General features: G+C 42.3%; 2 protein-coding genes across 3 annotated transcripts in view; both read left to right on the top strand.

Moving 5' to 3' along the window:
- The window catches only part of vldlr (very low density lipoprotein receptor), a 44,383-nt gene extending 30,808 nt beyond the window's left edge, over positions 1-13,575 (top strand). The window contains exons 15-20 of one of the 2 annotated variants that reach the window (XM_084572281.1): positions 1,175-1,316; positions 2,065-2,214; positions 7,975-8,034; positions 10,606-10,683; positions 10,810-10,979; positions 12,371-13,575. In XM_084572281.1, the coding sequence (XP_084428407.1) occupies positions 1,175-1,316; positions 2,065-2,214; positions 7,975-8,034; positions 10,606-10,683; positions 10,810-10,979; positions 12,371-12,406 (636 nt within the window). In that variant the 3' untranslated portion in view covers positions 12,407-13,575. The remainder of the gene's footprint in view (positions 1-1,174; positions 1,317-2,064; positions 2,215-7,974; positions 8,035-10,605; positions 10,684-10,809; positions 10,980-12,370) is intronic. The other variant, XM_084572282.1, reaches the window with a different exon arrangement.
- A 3,274-nt stretch (positions 13,576-16,849) lies between these two features.
- Positions 16,850-23,679, top strand: kcnv2a (potassium channel, subfamily V, member 2a; the record flags this gene model as incomplete). Its single annotated transcript, XM_084572855.1, has 9 exons — positions 16,850-16,987; positions 17,373-17,510; positions 17,809-17,987; positions 18,091-18,262; positions 21,048-21,239; positions 21,340-21,594; positions 21,689-21,805; positions 23,064-23,189; positions 23,440-23,679. The coding sequence occupies 9 exons, from the start codon at positions 16,850-16,852 to the stop codon at positions 23,677-23,679; spliced, it is 1,557 nt and encodes a 518-aa protein (XP_084428981.1).

The following is a 23,679-nucleotide window of genomic DNA, read 5'->3' as shown; positions in this document are numbered from 1 at the left end:
GTTTGGAGTTAAAATCCTTGTCTGTACCATTCTCTGAATTACATCCATTTTTTTTTTATAATTGCCATCTTGTCTCAAGATGATAAACAAAACTTGTTAAGAGTGACGCAGAGTGACCTCAGTCTCTAGAGTGGAGTTGAGAGTACTAAATTGGCATGAACCATAGTAAATACACTAGACTAAAAACCAGAATTGTCGTTTGTTATTTCTCCGTTCAAAGATTGGATTAAGTCACAAACAACTTTTAAGAATCACACATTGATAACGGTGCTAGTATTGTGTACTAATAATATAATCTGCTCTTGAGCTGGTCTCGTCGTATTTATTGTGTCTTTCACGTGTAATCTTTCAGAATCTCAGCAATCATGGACATGTGACGCTCTCACTGTTCACCTACACCCACTCACACAACTGCTGATTTGCTCTTGCTCAGATTGATGATTTATTTACATGCAGGCACTGTGCATGGGGTTCACGTTTGAACAATTTTAACATTAAATGATTTCTCCTAAGATTCCTTGCAGTTAATTTAATGACTGATAGCAGTTTTCAGTTCTACTAATATTTTCCATGTCCAAGTCCATGAAAGCTTGTCAGTTCTTGCATCACTTTCAGTCTTGTAACTCCTTCATGTGAACTAGTTTCACCCTTTTTTTTAAAACAAAAATGGTAAAGTAAAATACACAGATTCTGAATAAACCAAGTAAGAACATTAACTTTGGCAGACAATCCAAAGAGTGATGCAACTTTGACAGGTGGTCTGTGTAGAGTGCACTGTAGGAACACCACACAGATGGTCCTGGCTCACAGATGGTTGAATTTGTCAATCTACAGATTTGTGTATATATTACAGTTTCTTTGCTCATTGGGTTCCATTTTTGGATGTGAAGATGAGATTTTAAGAAGTTATAGTTTTTGTTTTGAAATGAAGGTTCTTGGTAAACTCGCTGTAGTTTAAACTAACGATTCAACTAATGGTTTATCAATGGATAACGGTTTATTGATAACGGTTTCCCATTCTTTCTTTTGATGGTTAATCATATGTGAATATAATGGACATTGCTTTGTGTTTTGTGTCTGTTTTCCGTTATCAAGAGCTTCAGCCTCACTGTGTGGTACATGATTTTCTGCTATTAATAGAAATGTTTGCTGTGTCTTTCTCTCCTTTCTACAGGACCGCGTCTTCTGGACAGATGGTGAAAATGAAGCCATCTACGGGGCAAACAAGTTCACTGGCTCTGACGTGGTGACGCTGGCCAGCAACCTGAATGACCCCCAGGACATCATAGTGTACCACGAGCTGATTCAGCTATCGGGTAAGAACTGGCTGGGAGAGGATGAATAGGGTGGAAACGAGCAGAGCGAGGCAGGAGGTGCATTCATAGTTGGGCTGAAAATATTCAGTCATTAGTCAGTTATTAAGCCTCAGTGAGGTCACTTCAAATCCAAGATCAGGGCTGATGAAGACTTCTATACAGCACTCGCTTCTCCTCTGAGACGGCAAATGAAGACAAAGTTGAGCATTTATTCTTACAATTACTTAAATTTATTTGAGTACTACTGGAAATCCTTTTAGCTGTAGTCACACCACCATAATTGACGCGCATCTACTGATGGGATTTAGTTGAGATTTATGAAAGGAAGAAGGCAACAAGTAGGACCAATAAACTAGTTGTTTTTCTTTCAGAATAGTCTGGATTTCTGGTCATTCTACTGACTCTGAACATTTAAGCATTTGATTACAGCATATATAGTAAACTGGGATTGAAGGTTATATAATGTTGAAAATCATTAGCAAGCTTGTAGATGAGACTTGAGTTGGGGTTGTTTTTACAGTAACAAATGATGCATTGTACATTTGATGGAGTTGAAGAACACACTGAAGCAATGTCACGCCTACATCAGCCCCATTCAACGCTTAATCGTATATGAAGCTCTATCAACAATTACAGAAGGGTTTATGTTCTTTAATTTTAACAGAATTTCTTTACTATAGTTTTAATGTGCATTTTTTTCAATTTGCCTGGCAATATGATAATCTGAGCTGTTGACTCTTGTGTGCAGGTACTAACTGGTGCGCAGAAAAGGGTGAAAACGGCGGCTGTAGCTACATGTGTCTGCCTGCACCGCAAATCAACAAGCACTCCCCCAAATACACCTGCGTGTGTCCGGAGGGACAGGAGCTGGCTGCCGACGGCTTACGCTGCAGACCTGGTGAGTCACTGCACGCTGGTGTGGGTTGAGTGTGTGAAGCCCCAGTAGCAAGAATACATTTGAAAATTGCAAGTCACAATTATTTGTGATCTAGCTTGCTAATTAGTTTTGTATAATAGGCTGCAGGGAGTGTAAAGAAGAGGCACAGTTTTGTCTGTTTTGATATGAAGGCATGCATGGAAACTGTAGGCCACATAATTAATGATTGTTTTTTTTCAGTATTTATTGGCCTTGTGATGATTCTGCTGCATTTGTCAGGAAATCTGTTGTGTCAAACCAAACACTCCTAGTTTAATTTGTGGACAGAAAGTAAAATGGATCTAACAGGTTTTATATTTGCATTTGAAATAAAAAGTCCAAACTGAGAACTAAGAAAACCCTTTCAGTGGTTCAAATGAAGAAGACATGCATTTATCCATCTTTACATTTCCCTAAAATGTTTTGAAGAATTGTGAGGAAAATCAGATAGGGTGGTATTAATCATAGATGATATGCCTGTAGCTGTTCATTGTGGTGATGTGCATAACTGTACACACAAACATGTCTGTTTAAAGGCATGCTTACTCTTTACTCTCGCTTCGTCTTTGCTTTACTGTTCTTCCCGTCTCAAATATGTAAAGAATTAAGTTGAAAGTGATGAGGGTGCTGGTCTTTGACGGGTTTTGAAACAAAACACGGAATCGGTTGTAACAGAATAGTTTTAGTCTAATTCTATGATTTAAACTTGCTTTTCTCTGGCTGTTAGGTTGCATTTCGTCGGTCTTCCTTTCACTTCTGCTTCTCAGCCTCACAAGCATGTTTTCTTGGTGTGTGTGTGTGTGTGTGTGTGTGTGTGTGTGTGTGTATGCTCGCTCTCACTGTGAGTCTTGTCTTCTATCTGTATCCATGCCAGCCGCAAACCCAGCTGTCTGTTTGTGTTAGTGGTCTGACAGCTGAACATTAGCTGAGTCAGTTGGTGTTATGATTCAGTTTTTCACAGCAAATCTCAACACTGTCCTCCCTCACATCTCAGCTGCAGCTATGTCTCCTCTTCCTGTGTTGGGAAGTGCCTTTGTCATCTCAGCCTGACACCTGAATTGTGTCTATTCCGGAGATGGATTTTTGCTGTGCTCATTGTTGTCTTCTGGTTCATTTTTGCCTGTTGGTTTATGTCCTGGTCTCTGTATCTACAGTTCTCAGAGAATTAAATGAATCCTTTCAAGCCATGGGCAAGAGTCGGCTGCCTGCTTCCACTACTCTGTGAAGCCTTTGTTGCAGGGATGTGATCTGTTTCACATCTTAAACTACAGCAGAAGTGTGAAGGTAGAGGCCTCCAAAGTGAGTGCTGACTTTTAATCATGCTTCTGTGGGAAGAAAAACTACTTCAGTTCAATCCAAATTAACAGGTTGACATTTTGTCACTACTAATCTGGATGTGTTCTGCACATGTGATCATATAGGACCATAGTCACCTGGTGATATTGGGTGTTAAATAACTTTACACCCAATATCACCCCTCAGTTGGGGTTAAATAACTTGTTGCCTGCTGAAAGATAATCACCCATGCAGTAATTATCCAATAGGAGGCTCGTACCTATTTGCTTAGTTAAATCCAGGTAACAACTTTTTTTTTTTTTTGTTCCGGTCGAACAGGCCTTTTTAAAATGAAAATGGAAACCTGCGGCCCGGTCTTCCATATGCCAGTCCATCTTGTTTGCTGGGAAAAGGTTGCTTAGAAACTCTGTACACTTTCTTACAATTGTTTTTTTGTCTTGAGCAGTCCTGTTTCTTTCTGCGCTCCCACAGATTAGCCTTTTCATACCGAAGACGTGTCAGACAGGAACCTGACAGCTGAAGTCGGTGCACATACTCTAATTGGGCTCAAGATGCAGACCGAGACACTGGTGCACACAAAGTACTGGAGCATCTCCCTGACAACTCTCTGCACTGCTGTTCTCCTCAGTGAAAGTCTGCGTTGCTGGCTTGTTTGGTTTCTTCTCTAGTAGACCCTTCTGTATTTTCCCCGCCAATCTTTTAAAGTGGGTATGAAGTTTCTTGACAGTTTTTGTAACTTGTCTCTTTCAGTATAATCTCTGCATTGCCACTCAGTTTTCATCTAATTTCGTTTAATGTTGTAAATGGGAATTTTGTTGCGTTTTTCTGTCTCTCTCAGAAGAGAGTTATGCATAGCATCATGCAAAGTCTATGGGGGGTAGTGATGGCCCAGACGTTAAAGGAGCATGCTTGGGATGGAAACTTGCTGATTTAATCCAGTGAAAAGGCTTCTGTCCTCGTTCATCAATGCCATGGTGGTAACTTCACCCAAGACCTGTCAGCCAAGGGTAGCGCTCATAGTTGTTGACCTGAAAGTGGAGAACCCTTTCCCCGACTGGGTCAGGCTAGCTGGCTCTTGGATTGGGCGGCCTTTCCTTACAATATCCAGTTTTTCCTTCAAAGTTAGCTATGAAAATGGCTTTCTAAGAAAATCTGCTACCAGATCCACCATTGTGGGTTCAACAAATAACTATCAAAACGGTAACAGGGACGAAACAGATGAACATGAAACACTAGCTTCCCTCCAATCAGATGATGCGAAACTGCTGAAACTACCGTAGTCCACAGAGAAGGCTTAAAAATCTAGTCCAAGATTAATGGGAAAATATTGAAATGTAAGTCATTGATTTTGATAAAGTTTAGGCTAGCAAAGAAGACTTTGCTGACCCTGACGGCCAACCACTGCCCTCTGTACTAAGCATTTAGACATCGTAGAACAGTTAATGGTACACAGAAGTTTAATGCTTAATGTTAAAACTATTTGGAAAAGTTTACTTCATTCAAGTTGCAAATTCCTCTGTCAGAAGACACCAATGTTATTGCAGCTTCTTTGCATCAGCCTATAATCAGGATTATGGTGGTGATATTCTTGTCTGTAGTTCTTCTGAATGGCCACACTTAAAGATAAAGAGAAGCGACTCGATAATCCTTTTGAATACAGGGATAACGAGGCACTCTGACAGTCTTTTCTCAAATTCATGCTGTTATTTCTTGTCAACAAAAAGTAATTGTAACTCTGGGCGTAGAATTATTATTATTATTATTTTTTTTTTGAAAAGAAGACTACTTAAGAGATGTTCGCAACCTACTCTTTCACCTCTGCAGAAGTAGCCTATTGCTGTTTGATGTGGGCATCCTGGTCTGGTCACAGGTCCCTCCCACATCTGTTGTCATAAATGTGAGGAGGCATATTTACATGTTTAGACTATAGCTGCAGTGATTTCACAACTACCTCTTTGATCTGCCAAAAGCCAAGGAGTGTGGCAATGCCAAGGTGCTGAACGATAACATACAGAGGAGTGACATGAACTCTGTACCAGTGAAATTGTAGCTGCTCTGCGGCAGATTTTACAGCCTGTCTAGTGTACAGAAATGTAATGGCCTTCATGCAGCCACCATCCCTGCCGACTGACTCACCTCCTCAGGCTGTTTGGGAATCTGGAGCAGCCTCCAGGCTCTTTACAGCCACTGTGATGACTGAATGTACCACCCAGACTGCCAAGATGTGTGTGGGGGGGAGGGGGGTCTTCTTCTGTGCTGCTTGTGGCCTGTGTGCGTGCATATCTGAGAGGGTACTTTCTTTCTTTGCTTTTTTTTGTGTGTGTATGCTTGGTTGTCTTGGGAGTGTCTTATTGTGTATGCGTTTCTACAACTGTGTTCACACGCTTGTCTGTGCTAATACTGCTGAAAAAGTGAGAATAGTGTGGGAGGAGTTAAAAAGGGTTGCATGTCACTTGCTGAATGCTCCTCCACCTCCCTCCTGGTTGGACTCTTGCCAAAGGCCTGGCTCTTTTCTAAACCACAAGCTAACATATTTATCCCATTTTACACCCGCCACAGCTGGACCAACTGGGAACTGTAGCGCATTGTGTGGTTGGAGCTTTGACCGGCTCTAATCTTGTTAGTGAGAGAAAGTAATAAGCATTGCTCTTCAGTTCAGTGTTGAACCTTAAACTACCAACGAGGGATTCATTTAACTGCCTTTACAGGCAACCGGGGAGTGTTTTCCTTCAGGCTGAACAATCTCGGGCTGAAATACTGGATGTTTGAGAGCTATACTGGCTCTATTGAGGCTCTTTGTAGCACAGTTTGTTGTCTAACGTATCATATGCTAATTAAGTCTGAATACAGGCTATAATCCTTCCTAATTCCATATGTGATACATTTACATATGTAGTATATAGGCCTTTCTGCAGTCTACAGGTATACTGAGGTTTTTGTTGTAAAAAATCTTGCATGCATTCAGCGTTTGTCACAAAATCTTTAGCCATTCTTCAAGGCTGGCCTTCATAACATCCCCCGGGATTTGTTTTACTGCCTCCCCGGCCTTTCCCCCAGAATTTTGCATCTTATGCTGGTTTTTGAAATGCAGTGAGTCTTGCGCATTGTGATAACAGGTACTCGTGGTAGTGCACTGGATGACAGAAATAGGTTGTGAGAAGAATAAAAGAACTGAGAGCAAGAGAAGTTCAAAGCCTGGCTACTTTCTGACTGTCAGACCTCTGGTCAATAGAAATGCCTTTATAGAAACAGAATGGAAAAGCCTTTATTGTCATTGTGTGAATGAAAGAAATTGCAACATACCTATCAGAGCGGTGCTTTTAAGATGAATGAAATACAAACATACTTAACGGATATACTCTGTCCATGAATTTGATTGTTTGAGTTTGATTCAATCTGCTGAAAATGAAAAACTGGGGGTGTGGAATTGGAAAGAATGAAGTGAGTTCTGCAGACCTCTTTTGCCCATTTTGCTTGAGGCTATGTTAGCTGCGAAAAAGAAAGTATTCCTGACATGACTTCACCTGCTGCCAAGGTGCATGGAGGAGGAAAAGAAATTGTAGAAAGGTCAAGACTCGCTAGTAGTAAATGGAACTTATTAGACTGACGCGTTGTGGCTCGCGGCCTTCGTCAGGGTCATAAGGAAACACACTGTGAAGGACATTTTAAATAATATATAAAGTATATCTTTGACATGGAAACAGCCAGTCATCTACGTGCAGTTACTGCATAACATCCTCCGACCAAATTGTCAGCGGGTGAGTTCAAGGTGGCAGATTTGGACAAGGTAGAAGGGTTCATGGAATGCTGCATCAGTGTTGGTGTTTTTACACTGCAATTTGAAATCGTGGAGTGTTCTTTTTATAAAAAAAAATCACATTCTTTGATAAACTGGGAAATTAATTTTCTAAAGCATTTACATACAACAGAAAAAATTAAATTTGCTCTCCATTCATTTCCAGCTCCTACACAGCAGACCTAGACATGCTGCCTCTCTGCTAATCAAGCACATATTGATCCAGCTATAAGGATTTTATTGTCCCTGCAAATGTTCTTTCCCAGTTATACACATGCTGGTGCTGATCAATATACTTTACTGTGCATTGCATCTTTGAAACAGTTAAATTGATTCAGAATGTCATTCCCTCACTTGTCCAGCTTCATTGTCCTTATCAAAGCAAGACAACCATAAGGATTTCTGTGATGGTGTAATGCTGCTGTGTTCTACATAGTGTTCTACATTTTTCTCTTGGATGTAATGGGTTGGCTTCTTCCTCGCTGAGCAAAAGTGGATCTCACTTTTATCTATTAAGCATTTATTTACTAGTTTAGTCTCCTGAGGCCTGGTCTATATTCAGAGGTCTGCTTGCATGTGCGCAGTTGAAAAATAGGGCAACTTGGTGTTTTTCTTGTCAAAAGCTTGACTCTTGGTTTTTTCCGTGACAGACCCTTCTTCCAAAGGTCCCTCAAAGGATGATGGGAAAGCTCTAATACAGCCGCCCGCAGGTAAAACCATCAGCCGTCGCCTGCACTGTACTTGTCTCTTGGTTGCTTACTCGCTTGAAAGCATGTTGGGCTTTAAACGACAGACTGCTCCTTCGTTCCTTGATTAGTTTTTGACAACCCAGTCTTAATGGCAAGCGTGCTTCTTGTGTCCATGGCACTCTATGGAGATTTTTAACATCCTGGTTTGATTGTCTGTCTTTTTTCTGTTCTGCTCCATCTGTATAACTGGCCACCGACTGTGCTGCTGTTTCTTCTTTAGTAATGACACGCATTCAGATGTGTTTCAGGCCTCTGTCTATTACAGATAACAAACTTAAAGTGGTTAATGTGTAGCAAATGGTCAAGAAGCCTGATGCAGTTAAGGGGTAATTCCATCCGACCTATCCGTTTACAGGCATTTTACGTAAGACAAAGGAGCAGCACAGAGAAAACCGAATGAAAAATGTCTTCCCAAGGTTAATTCAAATCAATTTTTACAGGTCATGTTGTAATTTGAGTGGGCAGAGAAATCTACACACAACTGAGTCTTGAGGGCTTTATTATTCATTAAATTCATTTTTTTTTTCTTCACAATTTCTTTTCATAGGCTGTAGTTTAATACATGTCCTTTTTTGCATTTCAGGCACAAATTTGTGTGAGAGTGGGGGTCTGTCGTATTGTAGCCAGCGCAGTTTCTTGCATGTTTCACATTCGTTAGGCCAGCTGAATTGGATTAGGGAGTCTTGCAATTTTACTAATTTTGGGCATAAAATAATGAATTGGATTTGTGTCTGTCATGGGTTAACGTTTAAGACTCACAAGATTTCAAATGTGATTTGTAAACCTGTTAGAATAATGTGTTTGGTCAGGAATTTTGTAATACTCTGAATGATGCAATTTGTGGATGAAGTGCTTGCAGCATTCCTACTCGGAAACAAAAGTACAGAAGGGCAAAGCTGAGGAGTTTCCTGTTTGCTTCTAAATGATAGCACTCATGACTTTGATCCAGGTTGACCTTTCGTTTTCAGCCATAATATTGCTGAGAGCTTTCTGGTCGCCTTTTCCTTGCTGCATGTGGTGCAGTGGAATGCATCTGCCCCTGATGTTGTGCATTATAAATGAATGCCCTGCAAATCTGTTAATGTCTCAGATGCTTGTTAATTCACAGTTCAGCATTAAAATGAACTAATCCAAAAGCTCAGGAGCAGCACCTAGTGGCAGAAACAAGGAAATGTCTTCAAATGACCAAGTCCCAAAACGTCATGTACAAGATTGCAGTTTAAAATAATGTGCAAGTTCAAATGTGATTGTGTGCAGTATATAATACATAATGGATAGTAACTAAAATCCTTCAGGCATCTGGAAATAGAGGAAATGTGTGAAATGTTAAAGAAGAGGAGCAGAAATCAGCAACTTTCAAACTATTTGTTTTTCAGTTGCAACTGGAAATAGAGACAGAGCTCTGAATATATACTTATCCTCAACTAAAATAGTTCAATACAAATGGTGTCTGCTATTGTTTAGGTTATTTGGGCTTAAAGTGTTTTCTGTTTAGGAATTTATTCATGATTCAAGTTTTAATTTTAAAACTTGACTTGCTAATATTTATATGTTGATGAATAATCAGATGGTTCCTCAAGGTCTTTTATGCAGTTTGATAGACTAAGAAAAATAACGGAACTAGCCTCGACCTTCACATTGGTCACATTGGTCCTGTTAATAGGCTGGTGTGTTGGCACCCTAAGGCTTGAAAGGGGGACGTGAATGTGTCATTGCAGACCTTTTATTTATTTATTTTATTTATTTATTTTTTTTAGATTCAACCTTATTGCCATTGTGCAGAGTACGGCCACAGAGCCAACGTTAAACAGTAAAGTTGTGTATTTCACTCTGGACTGGAAGTAGTGGATAGATGGGCACATAGAGATTGCCATCCCTAGGGTCTGGTTGCTACAACAGATCCTACACTTGGCTTTAATAGTTTCTCTTGTTGATATTGTTCTGTTTGATGGCTGAGAGGCAGTTCTTCTTGACATCATCGAGCCCAAGTGAACGAATGCCTGATTTTTGTCTTGGAGTTTGAGTTGCTGCCTCCAGCCAAGCGGTTAGTGAAGTCTTTTTTTTTTTTTTTTTTTTTTGGTTGCGATACAGCAGATTGACATTTGTATGTTTCCTTTTTTGTTGTGCTAAACATTGTCAGATTATCTCCATTGTGTGATGGGAAGTGTTTGCAAGGTCACGAGTAGGTGGTGAAGCAGGGCATTGTTTCTCAGTGTGCCTTGTGCAAACTCTCTTAATTTGGCATTTCTGTCTTTTTGCATTAAGGTGTGACTGGCTCATGGAGTAATAAAGGGAATTTGCTGTTTCCCCTCTGATGTCTCCCTTGCATGAAGCACTCAAGCTCACACAGTACCCACTTTAATTCAGAGGCTCCATACTGCTCAGTCTGTTAAAAGGCCTCGGTGAAATATGTCAAGCTAACTTCTGATTAGCGCGTCCTCCAAGGAAATCTCTTGAAAAGGCCCTTTTTGATGTTGTTGGCAGCATGTGTAAGCCTTGCAGCGTTAACATGAACTTTGTTTTGTCTTTCAGAAGCCAACGTAAGCACTTCAATTCAAGTGAACTCCACAGCCAGAGGGTCTGCTGCAGCCTGGGCCATACTACCTGTCTGTGAGTAGAAATAACACGCGCACACACTCTTTCACTTACACATACATTTGGCTATTTGAGGAATCTGACCGCTCAGCCACTTTACTAAACATTACCTGACCGTTGTCCTTTCATCTCTCTGGACAGTGCTCATAGCGATGGCGGCAGCAGGCGGCTACCTGATGTGGAGAAACTGGCAGCTAAAGAACCAGAAGAGCATGAATTTTGACAACCCCGTCTACCTAAAGACTACAGAAGAAGACCTCAACATCGACATTACCCGGCATGGCGCCAATGTGGGACACACCTACCCTGCGGTGAGTCAGTAACCCCAAAGCAAAGGGCAACATGGCTAAGAAGGGGTCTGTGACAAACATCAGATATTAAGAACAGAACAGGCTCGCTTCTGATATGCTCACCATCTCTGCTTGGGAGCAAAAGAACCAATCAGAGCCTGCAGTGAATGTATTCATTTTGACCACAGCTCCACATCCATTTCCATTGGTTGCTAAATCTTGGCTAACCTTGACCTTTGCTAACTGTTACCAAGGTCATTACATCTTGTTTTCACTGAGAACTAACAGTTGAATGAACAGAACCTGTTCTGTTGGTTGAAAGCCCTAATAGTCATGTAGTTATCAGTGGGGCTTGTATGAACTGGAACATACATAATATTGAACATCACATGTAGAATTATTTACCTCGGCACCAGAGGTTGCGCTAGACTTTTTCGTTGTCTGTCATTTTGACTGACGGGGTCATAAAAATCCCGTCATAATCTATTTTTACCCGTCACTTTAATTTTTTAAAATGATAATAAAGACATATTCAATAGCATTTAATTTTCATTTAAGTTTCATTAACTTTAAGTACTTTTTTCAGAACAGTGTTGACTTTAAATGGTAACAAAAAAAACAACTACTACTACTCGGAAAGGGACTGCTAGCATAAACAGCTCTTAGACAGTACCGTAGGGTTGAAGTGCTTCAGTGGTATGCAAATTCCATTTTGGTAGCCGCTGCATAGACATAGACATATATATTGTATGTCTATGGTTAGCCGAGCTCTGACATGTGCATCAGTATAATCGGTGTACCAGGAAATCGTGTACCGACAAAAGTTTTGCGATGTTTGGAACGCAAACTGCGATGAGAGACGAGAGCCAATTAATAAGGTCACTCACCACCAAGTGGTCAGGGGTGTGAAATGCAATCTGTCAAAATGACGGACGGCCTTCAGATTTTATTCGGTTAACGTGACCCCTGCTCGGCACCATTCTCTGGATAATAAAATTAATTCAAAAACCCTGACCTTATGGCCTGTAGTAATCCTTAGTGCATTATTGGCCGTCCAGAGTGCATCTCTCTGTACACAGATTAAAAGGATTAACCTAAGCCCATCCAGAGTCAAGATGGACACAAACCTCTGTCATCACCCTCACAGCTGCAGCAGACATCGCTCTGCACATATAGGCTGGGAAAAGACAAAAAGAGTAAGATCTCCTGAAATAATAAATTATTCTTTTCACAATAAACATGATGGGTTCAGCTAGAGAACTAATGAGCTTATAAGAAGCCCAGTTTTCACCTCAGCTTCCAGTCTTTATGTTAAAAATGTCTCCCCTCTAGGACAGAACCAGTGAACGCATTTAATTCTAAATAATAAAGCCGGTTCCTCGTTTCTCTTCTCTTTCTCTCTCTGTCTCCAGATCTCGATAGTAAGCACAGACGACGATTTATCCTGATCGTGTTGGGGTTTATGTTTTTTTTTTTTTCCCACGGCTGCCGGTAGTGTGGCTTGGCGCCTCCTCGTTTCCATGCCGGCAGTTGTCCATAGCAGCAGCAGCCCTTACAGTACGACCACATGCCTTCTGAAGTGCATTATGATATTACCTGTGGCAATGAGGAAATGTTATTTATTATGTGAATATTGCAATGAAATGTGTCACAACGGTTTCCACTCGGCATCCAAAGTGTTAAGGATATTATGTTATTTATTTATTTTTTTCCATTTGGCGTTTATTATTATTTTTGGGCCACAGATAGCTTCCTGTCATTTCTTTACACCACCCTCTTAAAGGACGTCATACTCTCACAACGGACGGGGAAGAGACCATTATAAACAGTCTGATGGCCTCTTATGGGGCTGTCTGTGTTCAGACTAAACTAGAAGACGGGGATGCAGTATTTTTCTCAGCTAACTGTCCTATACAAGATGTGAAACTGGATCTGAACTCTAAAGACTTCACATGGCAAATGTTTGAAGACAGTGTGAGACTAGAGCATCAAGCGTTGCCTAGGACTGAGGCAGTAACTGAGAACATTTGGTCCAAACTTTATTTTTATCTGATCATATTTGAATATTTACAGTCATACGTTGGGCAGTAATATCTAAAATATGTAAGTTTTCTTTTTCATTTTTCTTGAACTGCATTATTACAGTCTAATCTCCTTATTGTTATTATTATTGATGTTATTATTATTGTTATTGAAGCTCTGTTAAAAATGACCATGGTCACAGCATTTGTAAACAGTGTATATAAATTACCCATCATCCCTCAGAGAGAGAACAGCCGACCAGGACTCTTCAATGCACTTTGATCAAATGTTCTTGTGTAAATAAGATTGTATACATTTGACTTGAAATCAACTTTTTGCTATGGTTGGGTATCGTACCAGGGTTAGAGTTCAGATGTATTTAAGAAGAAAAAAAAAAAAAACAACTGAATTTGGTAACACTATTTTGTATGTTTGTGTGCTGTTGCTGTGAACTTTTTCTAGCCTTGTACAGTGAAGGGGGAACACAATTAAAACTTAAGAGCTCTGTATCTGTGAAACAAACTGATTCGCCAATCACTTTGAAATTAAAACCTAAACCACAACATTGTTCAAAACATGTCGTTTAGTTTTGTTTTTTTCTGTCATGTGTGAGTGTGGCTAGTTAAGGTTATTGGGGGGTCTGTGATCACATGCCTCTATGGGCTTTTGGTCCTGGGCTAATTCTTAGGTCAACAACATTTAACCCAATAAATCCTGATTCTGCATGTTGATGGAAGAAGGTGTATGCCAAAAGTAGGACTACTAAGAGGCTGAAAAGGTTTGCCCTCAACTGCCTCCTACACTTTTGGAAAACTTCCATAGCTACTACTTACTTTGGGCCAGACTTAAGGTGTTGACTTATTATTGAGTGATTCAGTGGCCCTCTCAAGCCCAGAGGTGGAGACTAAACAGTTTGACATAACTGTCTGATTTAACTGATTTATGGTTATTATATGTGTAAAAAGAAAAACTAAAGGAACACTGAAATCACATCACATCTCAATAGGGGAAAGAAATCATGCTGGATACCTATACTGACATGGACTGTTAGGAACGAAAGGATCCCACATCATTTGATTTTCGAGGTGTCTTTGAATTCAGCCCTCTGTAGGTTTGTTTGCATATATGCCTGATGTCGTTGGAGCATGGTCATAATGAGACGACAGACGGTGTATCTCCTCCCATATCTGGACCTGGGCATCACTGAGCTCCTGGACAGTCTGAGGTGCAACCTGGCAGCATGGAATGGGCCGAAAAAATGTCTGTCAGTGGAAATTCCTTCCTCATCCAGGAACTGCCTGCATATTCTTGCCACATGAGTCCAGGCATTGTCATGCACCAGGAGGAACGCAGGACCCACTGCATCAGTGTAGGGTCGGACATTGCCTCCAAGGATTTCATCCCAGACCTGTCAATTCTGGTGTTCTATGACAAAGACCAGTTGAGCTCCATGGTGCCAGCCAGTAAGCACACGGCCTGCTAGAGGACCTCAGGCCCTCAAGCCACCCTCATGAAATCTTTTCCCAACACCACTGGCCTGCTTGTAGGGCTCTGGTAGTGCTCACCCTCTTCCTCCTTTCACAGTCTCCTTTCTATGATCCTGTCCAGCTCTCCTAGAGTACCTGCCTGTCTCCTGGAAGCTACAATGACGTGAAACTGTTGGCAATAACTGAAATCATTCCTTCCTCTCTACACCCATCAGTTTGTTTAATCTGCAGAAAATCTCCACTCCTGTCTTGTGTCACCCGGATCAGGGCAGCTTGGGGGACGAGCAGGAGGGGGTGTGCATGTGAAGTTTAGGAAGTGGGTCGAGGGCCGATAAGTCGTTTTATTTGGAACGAGGCGGACCCATGCGTTCATTATCCCTGGTTAACTGAAGCGAGGATTAATCTCCACCTATCTGGCTGCTTGAGTCAGCGGTGGGTGAAAGCACGTCAAACACACATTTAGATTAATGCAGATATGTCGGATGTGAAGGACGAAGTCAGTAATGGAAACGCCTCAGGCCCCTTTGACGTATTGAATGTTTGGGACAGAGAATTAGGTTTTTGTTTTTGAGATGAAATTTTAGTGCATGGGTTGTATGTTGAACTAAATCCAAATTAAATCTACTCCCTCGCTTCCTAAAAGAGACTTGAGGTACTGGAGGTACCGTGTTGTCTTTCCAGTGTTTTTGTGCATTAAAAAGTAAAATACTCCATCTGTCCATTTTTGCTGCTTTTCCAGAGTCGGTTCATGATGGCGGCAGGCTGAGTTCACCCATGCCGCCTCTCCTTTGTAAGGGATCCCAAAGTGTTCCCAGGCCTGATAAAATATAATCTGTTGAGTGCGTTCTGGGTCTGCCCCAGCGGTGTCATCACTTGGACGTGCCTGGAAAACCTCCAAGGGAGGCCCCCCGGGAGATGGTCTGATCAGATCTGTGAACCACATCAAATAGTCACTTGGACACACTTAGACACAAAAGTAATGGCTATAATAGTAGATCTACTAATAAATTCAATTTGGGGTGAGTGCAATTCAAGGCAAGCTGCCAGAAAATCCTGGGAAATATGCACGCTGACCCCATCCCAGACTGCTCTTGCGTTTGTTATAGGAAAAATCTGATATTCAATACACTCCGGACTTTAGTAAGTACAAATTATTACTGATTGATGGGTTTTGTCATATATTAAGAAGTTTGTGTTTTTTTGCATCTGTGATACTGAAACTGCACCAAAGCTCTTAAGGTCAAAGTGATTTTGTTTGTTTATTGGTGAACTGTGTTTTTGTTATCTTAGAATGAACGCTTTATGTCTCCGAAACAGTTGTGACTCATCAGAGAATGGACATGGGCCTTCTGAGGGTGTCCTGTGTTGTCTGGCAACAGAATGTTGTTAGTGGGGGCCTTTGGGTCCTATGGGTTGAGGGGAGGGGCCTCTGTGGATCATCCCACAGATACTTGATCAGTTTGGGATCTAGTGAATTTGGAGGACAGGTCAACACCTTGTGCTGTTCTTCATGTTTTTTTTTTAGTTGTTCCTAAAGCGTTTTTGTGTGTGTGTGTCTGTGTCAGGCTGCATCCTGCTGGGGATGGCTGCTGCCATCAAGGAGTGTCATTGCTATGGGGTGGGGGTGCCTGGTCTGGTCTAGGTGGGTGCTACATGTCTAAGTAACATCCACATGAATGCCAGGTCCAAAAGTTTCCCAGCAGAACATTGTATTGTCACAAGATGGTCAATGCTATTTACTTCTCCTGTCAGTGGTTTTAATGTGGTGGCTGATTGGTGTATAGACACTATAGTATAGATCTGTTCTGCTGTCTTTGTAAATGTGTGAGCTTTACTGTAACTTCCATTGACTTTCCCCATCCTTGGATCAAAGTCAGAGGGCTTCATCCACAGAAAGTATTCTAGCTTTACATCCAGTAGTAGTTAAGATTATTAATTTTGGACTGACTGACTTACATCTTAGTCCTTAGAAGATGGATAAAAACCTGGTTATTAAAATGAACACAGTGTAAACCCCACTTTACCAGCGTTATCAAGTTATGAAATGTTGGAGTAAGTGGGAGGGGAGGGAGAGTGGGAGAGATCAAGAGATTGACAGAAGAGGATAATAGTATTTAAAACTCTAAGCACCCAGATCATCTCAGTCAGCAGTATTAGACGACGACAGTCACTTCCTACCTCATTACTCTGTTTGTGTGCGCGTGGTGTTGCCTCTCACTGTGTGTCTGGACAGTAAGCATGTGAGCAGGATTTCTGTCTGAATGTGTGTGTGAGGTAAAGGTGTGGAGGATGCTTGCTATGTGTGTGGCAGACAGATTTAGAGTGGCTGGGATGTGTCTCTGTGCACTCATCGACTGAACTCGTGCACTTGGAGCAGCGACCATGCTGACCCACCTCAGAGCTCGCAGCAGGAGTCTGTTCCCCAGCTATAAGCCCGGCGGTTGGAGCCACGCCGTCAAGGAGCCAGAAGACCACCTGGACTTGATCAGCACCTTCATTAAACCATGGAACTCCATGCAGGTCAGACATCTGATTTATCTGGTCTGGTTTACGTGTTCACATGAAATGTGAAATGAGGTCAAATCTGCAAAGATATGAAATGAGAGGAACTAGAACCAGAGAAAATGCAATATATATTCTGTCAATTATTTGAAACATTTACAAAACTATTTTAAAAAATGTTGATGTTTTTAGTTATTTTTTTGACAGTCCATTTCAGGTTTGCAGGGGCAGACTGAGCAGCTCCTGCTGTTCAAACCCATGTTAAAAAGATATTTGTGGTTACACCATTATTCTCTAAATATGAAAACTTTGCTGCTAATAAAACTAGGTACAGATGTACATTCTAGAAAACCAAATTTAATCTTGCGGAGGGGGGTTCTTTCATATTGTTTTATTTGTGAAGGACCTGGGTAGAGACATCTATGATCTGTATGCTGAGTATGAAGACGAGGAGGTGGAGGATCGGTTGCCCGTGTCTCCCTCCCGCCTGCTGCACTCTCCGACCAAACACTTCGTTCTTAACATCAACGTTGGAGGAACGGTAACTCATTTTTCTAGCTTAGATCTGCAAATGTCGATAAGTGGACGTCACCACTTACAGGCAAAGAAAGACGGAGGCTGTAGCCTCTTTTGCTGCCTGTGGGAACTCCTTGTTGCTGTTAATGACATGCTTTTTTGGATAATGGAACAAAAATTGTAGACACTGACTTTGATTCTGAGAAATCATTTGCAATTTATATTCTCAGTTTTTAGTGTTTTGTAAATTACATAATTGCCTTATATTATTTTCTTCACATTTCCTGCTTATATCTAATCCCTTCTGTTTTTGATACGTCCAGGTGTACCACTTACCCTACAGGTTAGCTGCCAGGTATCCAAAGACACGGATCGGCCGGTTGGCCACGTACACAGACCACAGCAAGAAGCTGGACCTTTGTGATGATTACGTCGTCCAGAGCAACGAGTTCTTCTTTGACCGCGACCCAGAAATCTTCCACAACATCTTTAACTTCTACAGGTGAAAAAAAAACACAAGCTGATACACCATGAAACAAGTCAACACAATGAGATTCCATCTCTTTCATGGCACTCCTTTTTCCTTTCTTTTTCCTGTCCGTCAGAACTGGAGTGTTGTGGATTAAAGACGAGCTGTGTCCCCGCAACTTCCTGGAGGAGATAAACTACTGGGGCGTCAGAATCAAAAACAGCCAACGCTGCTGCCGCATCTCCTTCGAAGAGAGGCAGGACGAGCTGAACGACCAGCTGAAAATACAGAAGCAGCTGTTGGCAGAGGTGTGTGCGCTGCTGTGTGCTCTACTTTTGTAATGTCCACACATTCACCTACATAAATTAATGTCATGTCATCAAGTGCTGTGTTTAAGAAAAGAGTTTAAGAAACATCCTGCACTCCTGCTCAAAAATGACATGCATCTGAGCATTTATAGGGTTTATTTGTACAATTTTAATTTTTAATATACACTGATAAGGCATCAGGCAAGATATAATAGGCAGTAAGAGAATATTTTGTTCTCAAAGTTGATGTGTTAGAAGCAGGAAAATGAGCAAGCGTGAGGATTTGATCCAGTTTGACAAGGGCCAAATTGTTATGGCCGGATGACTGGGTCAGAGCATCTCCAGAAGTGCAGCTCTTGTGGGGCGTTCCCGGTCTGCAGTGATCAGTATTTATCAAAGGTGGTCAAAGCAAAACCACGAACAAGGTCATTAATGCACATGGGGAGCAAAGGCTGGCCCGAGTGGTCAAGTCCAATAGACGAGCTACTGCGGCACAAATTGCTGTTGATGCTGGGCCTAGAAAGATAGAAAGATGTCAGAATACACAGTGGATCACCAGTCAGGGTGTCCATGCTGACCCCTGTCCACCGCTGAACATGCCAACAACGGACAGGTGAGCGTCAGAACTGGGCCACAGAGCGATGGAAGAAGGTGACCTGGTCTGATAAATCACGTTTCCGTTTATATCACATGGATGGCCGAGGATGCATTATGGGAAGAAGGCAAGCCAGTGAAGGCAGATGTTTTGGGCAATGTTCCGCCGGGAAACCTTGGGTCCTGCCATCCATGTGGATGTTACTTTTAAACGTACCACCTGTCTACGCACTGTTGCAGACCATGTACACCCTTTTATAGAAACTATATTCCCTGATGGCTGTGGCCTCTTTCAGCAGGATAATGCACCCTGCCACAGAAAATATGGTCAGGAATGGTTTGAGGAGCACCTCCAACGAGTTTGAGGTGTTGGTCTCCAGATTCCCCACATCTCCATCCAGTCGATCATCTGTGGGATGTAATGGACAAATAAGTTCGATCTATGGAGGGCCCAACACGCAACTCGCAGGACTTAAAGGGTCTGCTGCTACATCTCGGTGCCAGATACCACAGCACCCCTTCAGGGGTCCAGTGGAGTCCAACCTATACATGCTGCATATTTAGGTTGCTGCATGCCCTTGAACGGTGTTCGCTGCAGGATGCTCAGCAGCCCCCTCTGAACGGGCTCCTAGGTTAATCAGGCTTTGACGTCTACATCTACTTAAACATCTGTTAAATATGACATTTATTGTGGAAACTGTTGTAGTTGTATTAAATCAGGTAACGCAATCTCCCCATCATACCAAGTACTGATAAGCACTGGAATAATTGCAAGCTCGAGTGCTCATGATTACCAGATAGCGTGTCATAATTACATGATAAGGAGTATGTTGATAAAAGTCCCACCATAGAAACATTTCCCCTCTAAACTTCAAGTCTAATTTGAATAAGTGTTAGATCCTCAAAGAGCAAACGGTTTACTTATACAATGCCACTTAAAAGTTTTTGCACCCTTCAGAATTTTCTGCATTTCTGCAGAAAAATGACTGAAAACAGCAGCGGATTTTAACACGAGTCCTGGAAGTAGACAAAGAGAACCCAGTTGAACAAATGAAACTGAAATAAACTTGTTTATTTGTCTAGTCGGGAAAATGAGGCAATGTTGACGAATGAGTTCTGAATTATACCAGCAAATTCTAAAAGATAACGTCGGGGCATTTGTCTGTGAGCTGAATCTTAAGAGAAACTGGGTCGTGCAGCAACGAGCCCAGGCACACAAGTCGTTCCACAAAGTAATGATTAAAGAAGAACAAAATGAATGTTTTAGAATGGCCAAGTCTTAATCCAATAGAAAAACTGTTGTAGCAAACGGTTCATGTGCGGCAACCCACCAACATCTCATAATTAAAGTGGTTCTGTACTGAGGAATGCTCTAAAATTCCTGTGTGGACGACTGATCAGCAGTTACCGGAAACAATTTCTGTTATTGCTGCAGAAGGAGGTCACAGCAGATACTGAAAACAAGGGTTCACATACTTTTACAACTCACAGATATGCACAAATGATACATTTTCTCGAATAAATAAATGCACAAGTATAATATTTCTGTTTCATTTGTTCGATTGGGTTCTCTTTGTCTTCTGTCAGGATTGCCACTGATGTTTTGAGTCGTTTTCATGCAGAAATGCAGAAAATTCCGAAGGCAACATTTCCTGTGCTCCTCATGGTACTGGAGTGAGATTCAGCGGAATGAATTATCAATGCACTATGAAATGAATTAGTCATTTTTACTTGGCTGCCTGACTCCTTTTTGGTTAAAAGTGCTGCAAAATGTTATATATTTTTTTTCCCAACCTGAGATTTTGTAACTAATCTGTTAGCTGACTTGAGTCTGTCTGACCTACATTATAAATCACTGCTCCGCTCTACCGTCTTGACAGATGGGGAGAGCAGAATAAGCTTTTTCTTGGCACAGATTTGGACAGATGTTTCCATCACTGATTCAATTCAAACAGTTCCCCCGTGCCAGTTGTGTGTTTTCTTGACTTTTAGTTATTAGTCCTTAAATTCAGTCGCATTTAAGCATTGTGATCTTGACATCTTATTTGTTTGGTTGTTTCGCTTTGTCCTCATTTCAAAATGAGATGTTTTCACAGGCCTTTAACCCTTTTTTTCTGCATCTGTCTGCATTTTTAATGAGTACCAGACTTTTGTTTTCCTTCACTGTGATGCATATCTGACGTGTCCTCAGGTGGAGATGGAGGAGGACGAGTCGGTGTTTCATGGCAGGGCCTTCGGAACCATTCGGAGGGAAGTCTGGAACCTGATGGAGAAGCCGTTCTCCTCGATCACCGCCAAGCTGATGGGGGTGGCCTCCTCCATCTTTGTGCTTGTGTCGCTTGTCGCCATGACGCTCAACACAGTGGAGGAGATGCAGTACAAGGTGGGCTTTTTATGCGCGTGACAGTGATGCACTTAAGCTGAAAGCACCGAATGGTCCACACGTACAGAGTCAAAAGCAGGGTTTCTGCTGTGTGTTACAGCTGCCGTCAGGTCAGCCCAGCGGCAGATTCTATGGTGAGAACGTAGAGTCGTTCTGCATCACCTTCTTCACCCTGGAGTACCTGCTGCGCCTGCTCTCCACCCCCGACCTCAAGTGTTTCGGGCGTAGCGTCCTGAACACAGTGGATCTGATCGCCATCCTGCCGCACTACCTGCAGATGATCCTGGAGTGCTTTGAGGACGAGGACATGCACCTGCACTCCGGGGACATCCTGACCGTAGCTCGTGTCGGAAAGGTAAAGACGGGGCTGATGAAAATCCATGAAACATCCCGATGTTTGGCTCTCACCCACATTTGAAGTCGTTCGTCTGCGTTTTTCCCGCCTGTAGGTCGGTCAGGTTCTGAGGATCATGCGTCTGATGAGAATCTTCAGGATCTTGAAGCTGGCGCGGCACTCGACAGGCCTCAGAGCGTTTGGCTTCACACTGAGACAGTGCTACCAGCAGGTGCAACATGTGATATATAATCCTGTTTCAATCGAAAACAAACCTACCCTTTTTTTTTTTCTTTCATTTCCATAGACTTATCTAGTTATACACTGTGTGCACAATTATTAGGCAAGTGACCATACCATCAATTTATGCACATTTTCCAACTGTATAAACTTGAATGCTTACTGGATTAAAGCATGTCAGGTGTCTCAACAAGCTTTACAAAACCCGAGCTGAAACCCAGCCTGAAACCCCCAGAGCAAGCCTGAAGGTGACGGTAGCAAGGAAAAACTCCCTTTTAACAGGAAGACCCCCTGAGCAGAACCCCGAGGAGGATGGAGGGACCCATCTGCCTAAATCTGGCCGGGCCTTGGTCAACAAGGTCGCAAGAACCGTGTTGAGAAAAAAAGGCGCAAATTAACTGCCATAGATTTGAGAAGAATCAAACGTGAAGCTACCGGGAACCCAGTTCCGTCACATTCCAGAACTGCAACTTACCTGTAGTGCCCAGAAGTACAAGGTGTTCAGTGCTCAGAGACGTGGCCAATTTAAGGAAGGCTGAAGCCCGACCATCACTGAACAAGACACATCAGTTGAAACGTCAAGACTGGGCCATGAAATATCTAAAGACAGACTTTTCAAAGGTTTTATGGACCGATGAGAGTGACTCTTGACAGACCAGATTAATGGGCCTGGACCCCAGAAAGGTGAAGGTGGGGTCTGATATGGGATGGTATTATTAAAGACGAGCAAACTGGACCTTTTTGGGTTGACGATGGACTCAGAATTAACTCTGAAAACTACTGCCAGCTTTTAGAAGACACTTTCTTCAAACAGTGGTACAGGAATACGTCTGAATCTTTCAAGAAGACCATGATATTTGTACTGGACAATGTTCCATGGCATGCACTGATGTACTCCAGCTGCCAGTAAAGGTCTTAAAGATGAAAGAATAATGACATGGCTCCCTTCCTCACCTGACCTAAGCCCTGTTGACAACCTGTGGGCCCTTAAACAAGAGATTTACGGTGAAGGATAACAGTACCCCTCTCTGAACAGTGTCTGGGAGGCTGGGGTTGATGCTGCACAAAAAGTGGATCGTCACCAGATCATGAATGGAGTATTAACATTGTGGACTAACCGAGAGCACTGCAGTAAAAATACAACTTGCCTAATAATTGAGCACACAGTGTACACCAAATGTAGTTGTAATCTGATGAACTTTGTCAGAGGAGCGGTGGAGAAAGTGCGTGACAAAAACGTGTCTCTGCAGGTGGGCTGCTTGCTGCTCTTCATTGGGATGGGGATCTTCATGTTTTCAGCCATGGTGTACACCGTGGAGCACGACGTTTACGACACCAACTTCACCTCCATACCACAGGCTTGGTGGTGGGCCGCTGTGAGTCCACAAGCACACACACACCTCTCATTTATCTGTTAGAGAAAAGTCCTCACATTCTGGTAGGGTTTACAAGGCGAAGCTCTAATTCTGAAACCAGAAAGCTTAAAACTTGAGCACAATAGTGCTTATCCACTGCCATCTTGTTGAGGTGAAGCATTACTCTGACAGAATGCAGGTTAGTCATCATGTGCAAACGAATGCCAAGAATTTTAAATTTAGTGTTCCTTCATTTTCCTTCATCCTCCAGGCGAGTATTTCCACCGTTGGCTACGGCGACATGGTTCCAGAGACCAACCTCGGCCGCATCTTCGCCTTCGGCTGCATCTCCTTCGGCATCATCCTCAACGGCATGCCCATCTCCGTCCTCTACAACAAGTTCTCGGACTACTACGCCAAGCTCAAGTCCCACGAGTACACCGCCGTCACAAAGGCCCGCGGGAAGTTGCACTTCACCAAGAGGGCGGCGAAGAAGTTCAGAGTGCTGTGA

The sequence above is a fragment of the Chelon labrosus genome, assembly GCF_963514085.1.
Source record: "Chelon labrosus genome assembly, chromosome: 22".
Classification (NCBI taxonomy): domain Eukaryota; kingdom Metazoa; phylum Chordata; class Actinopteri; order Mugiliformes; family Mugilidae; genus Chelon; species Chelon labrosus.
Note: the sequence above shows the minus strand (reverse complement) of the source record. Positions and strands in the feature narration are given on the sequence as shown.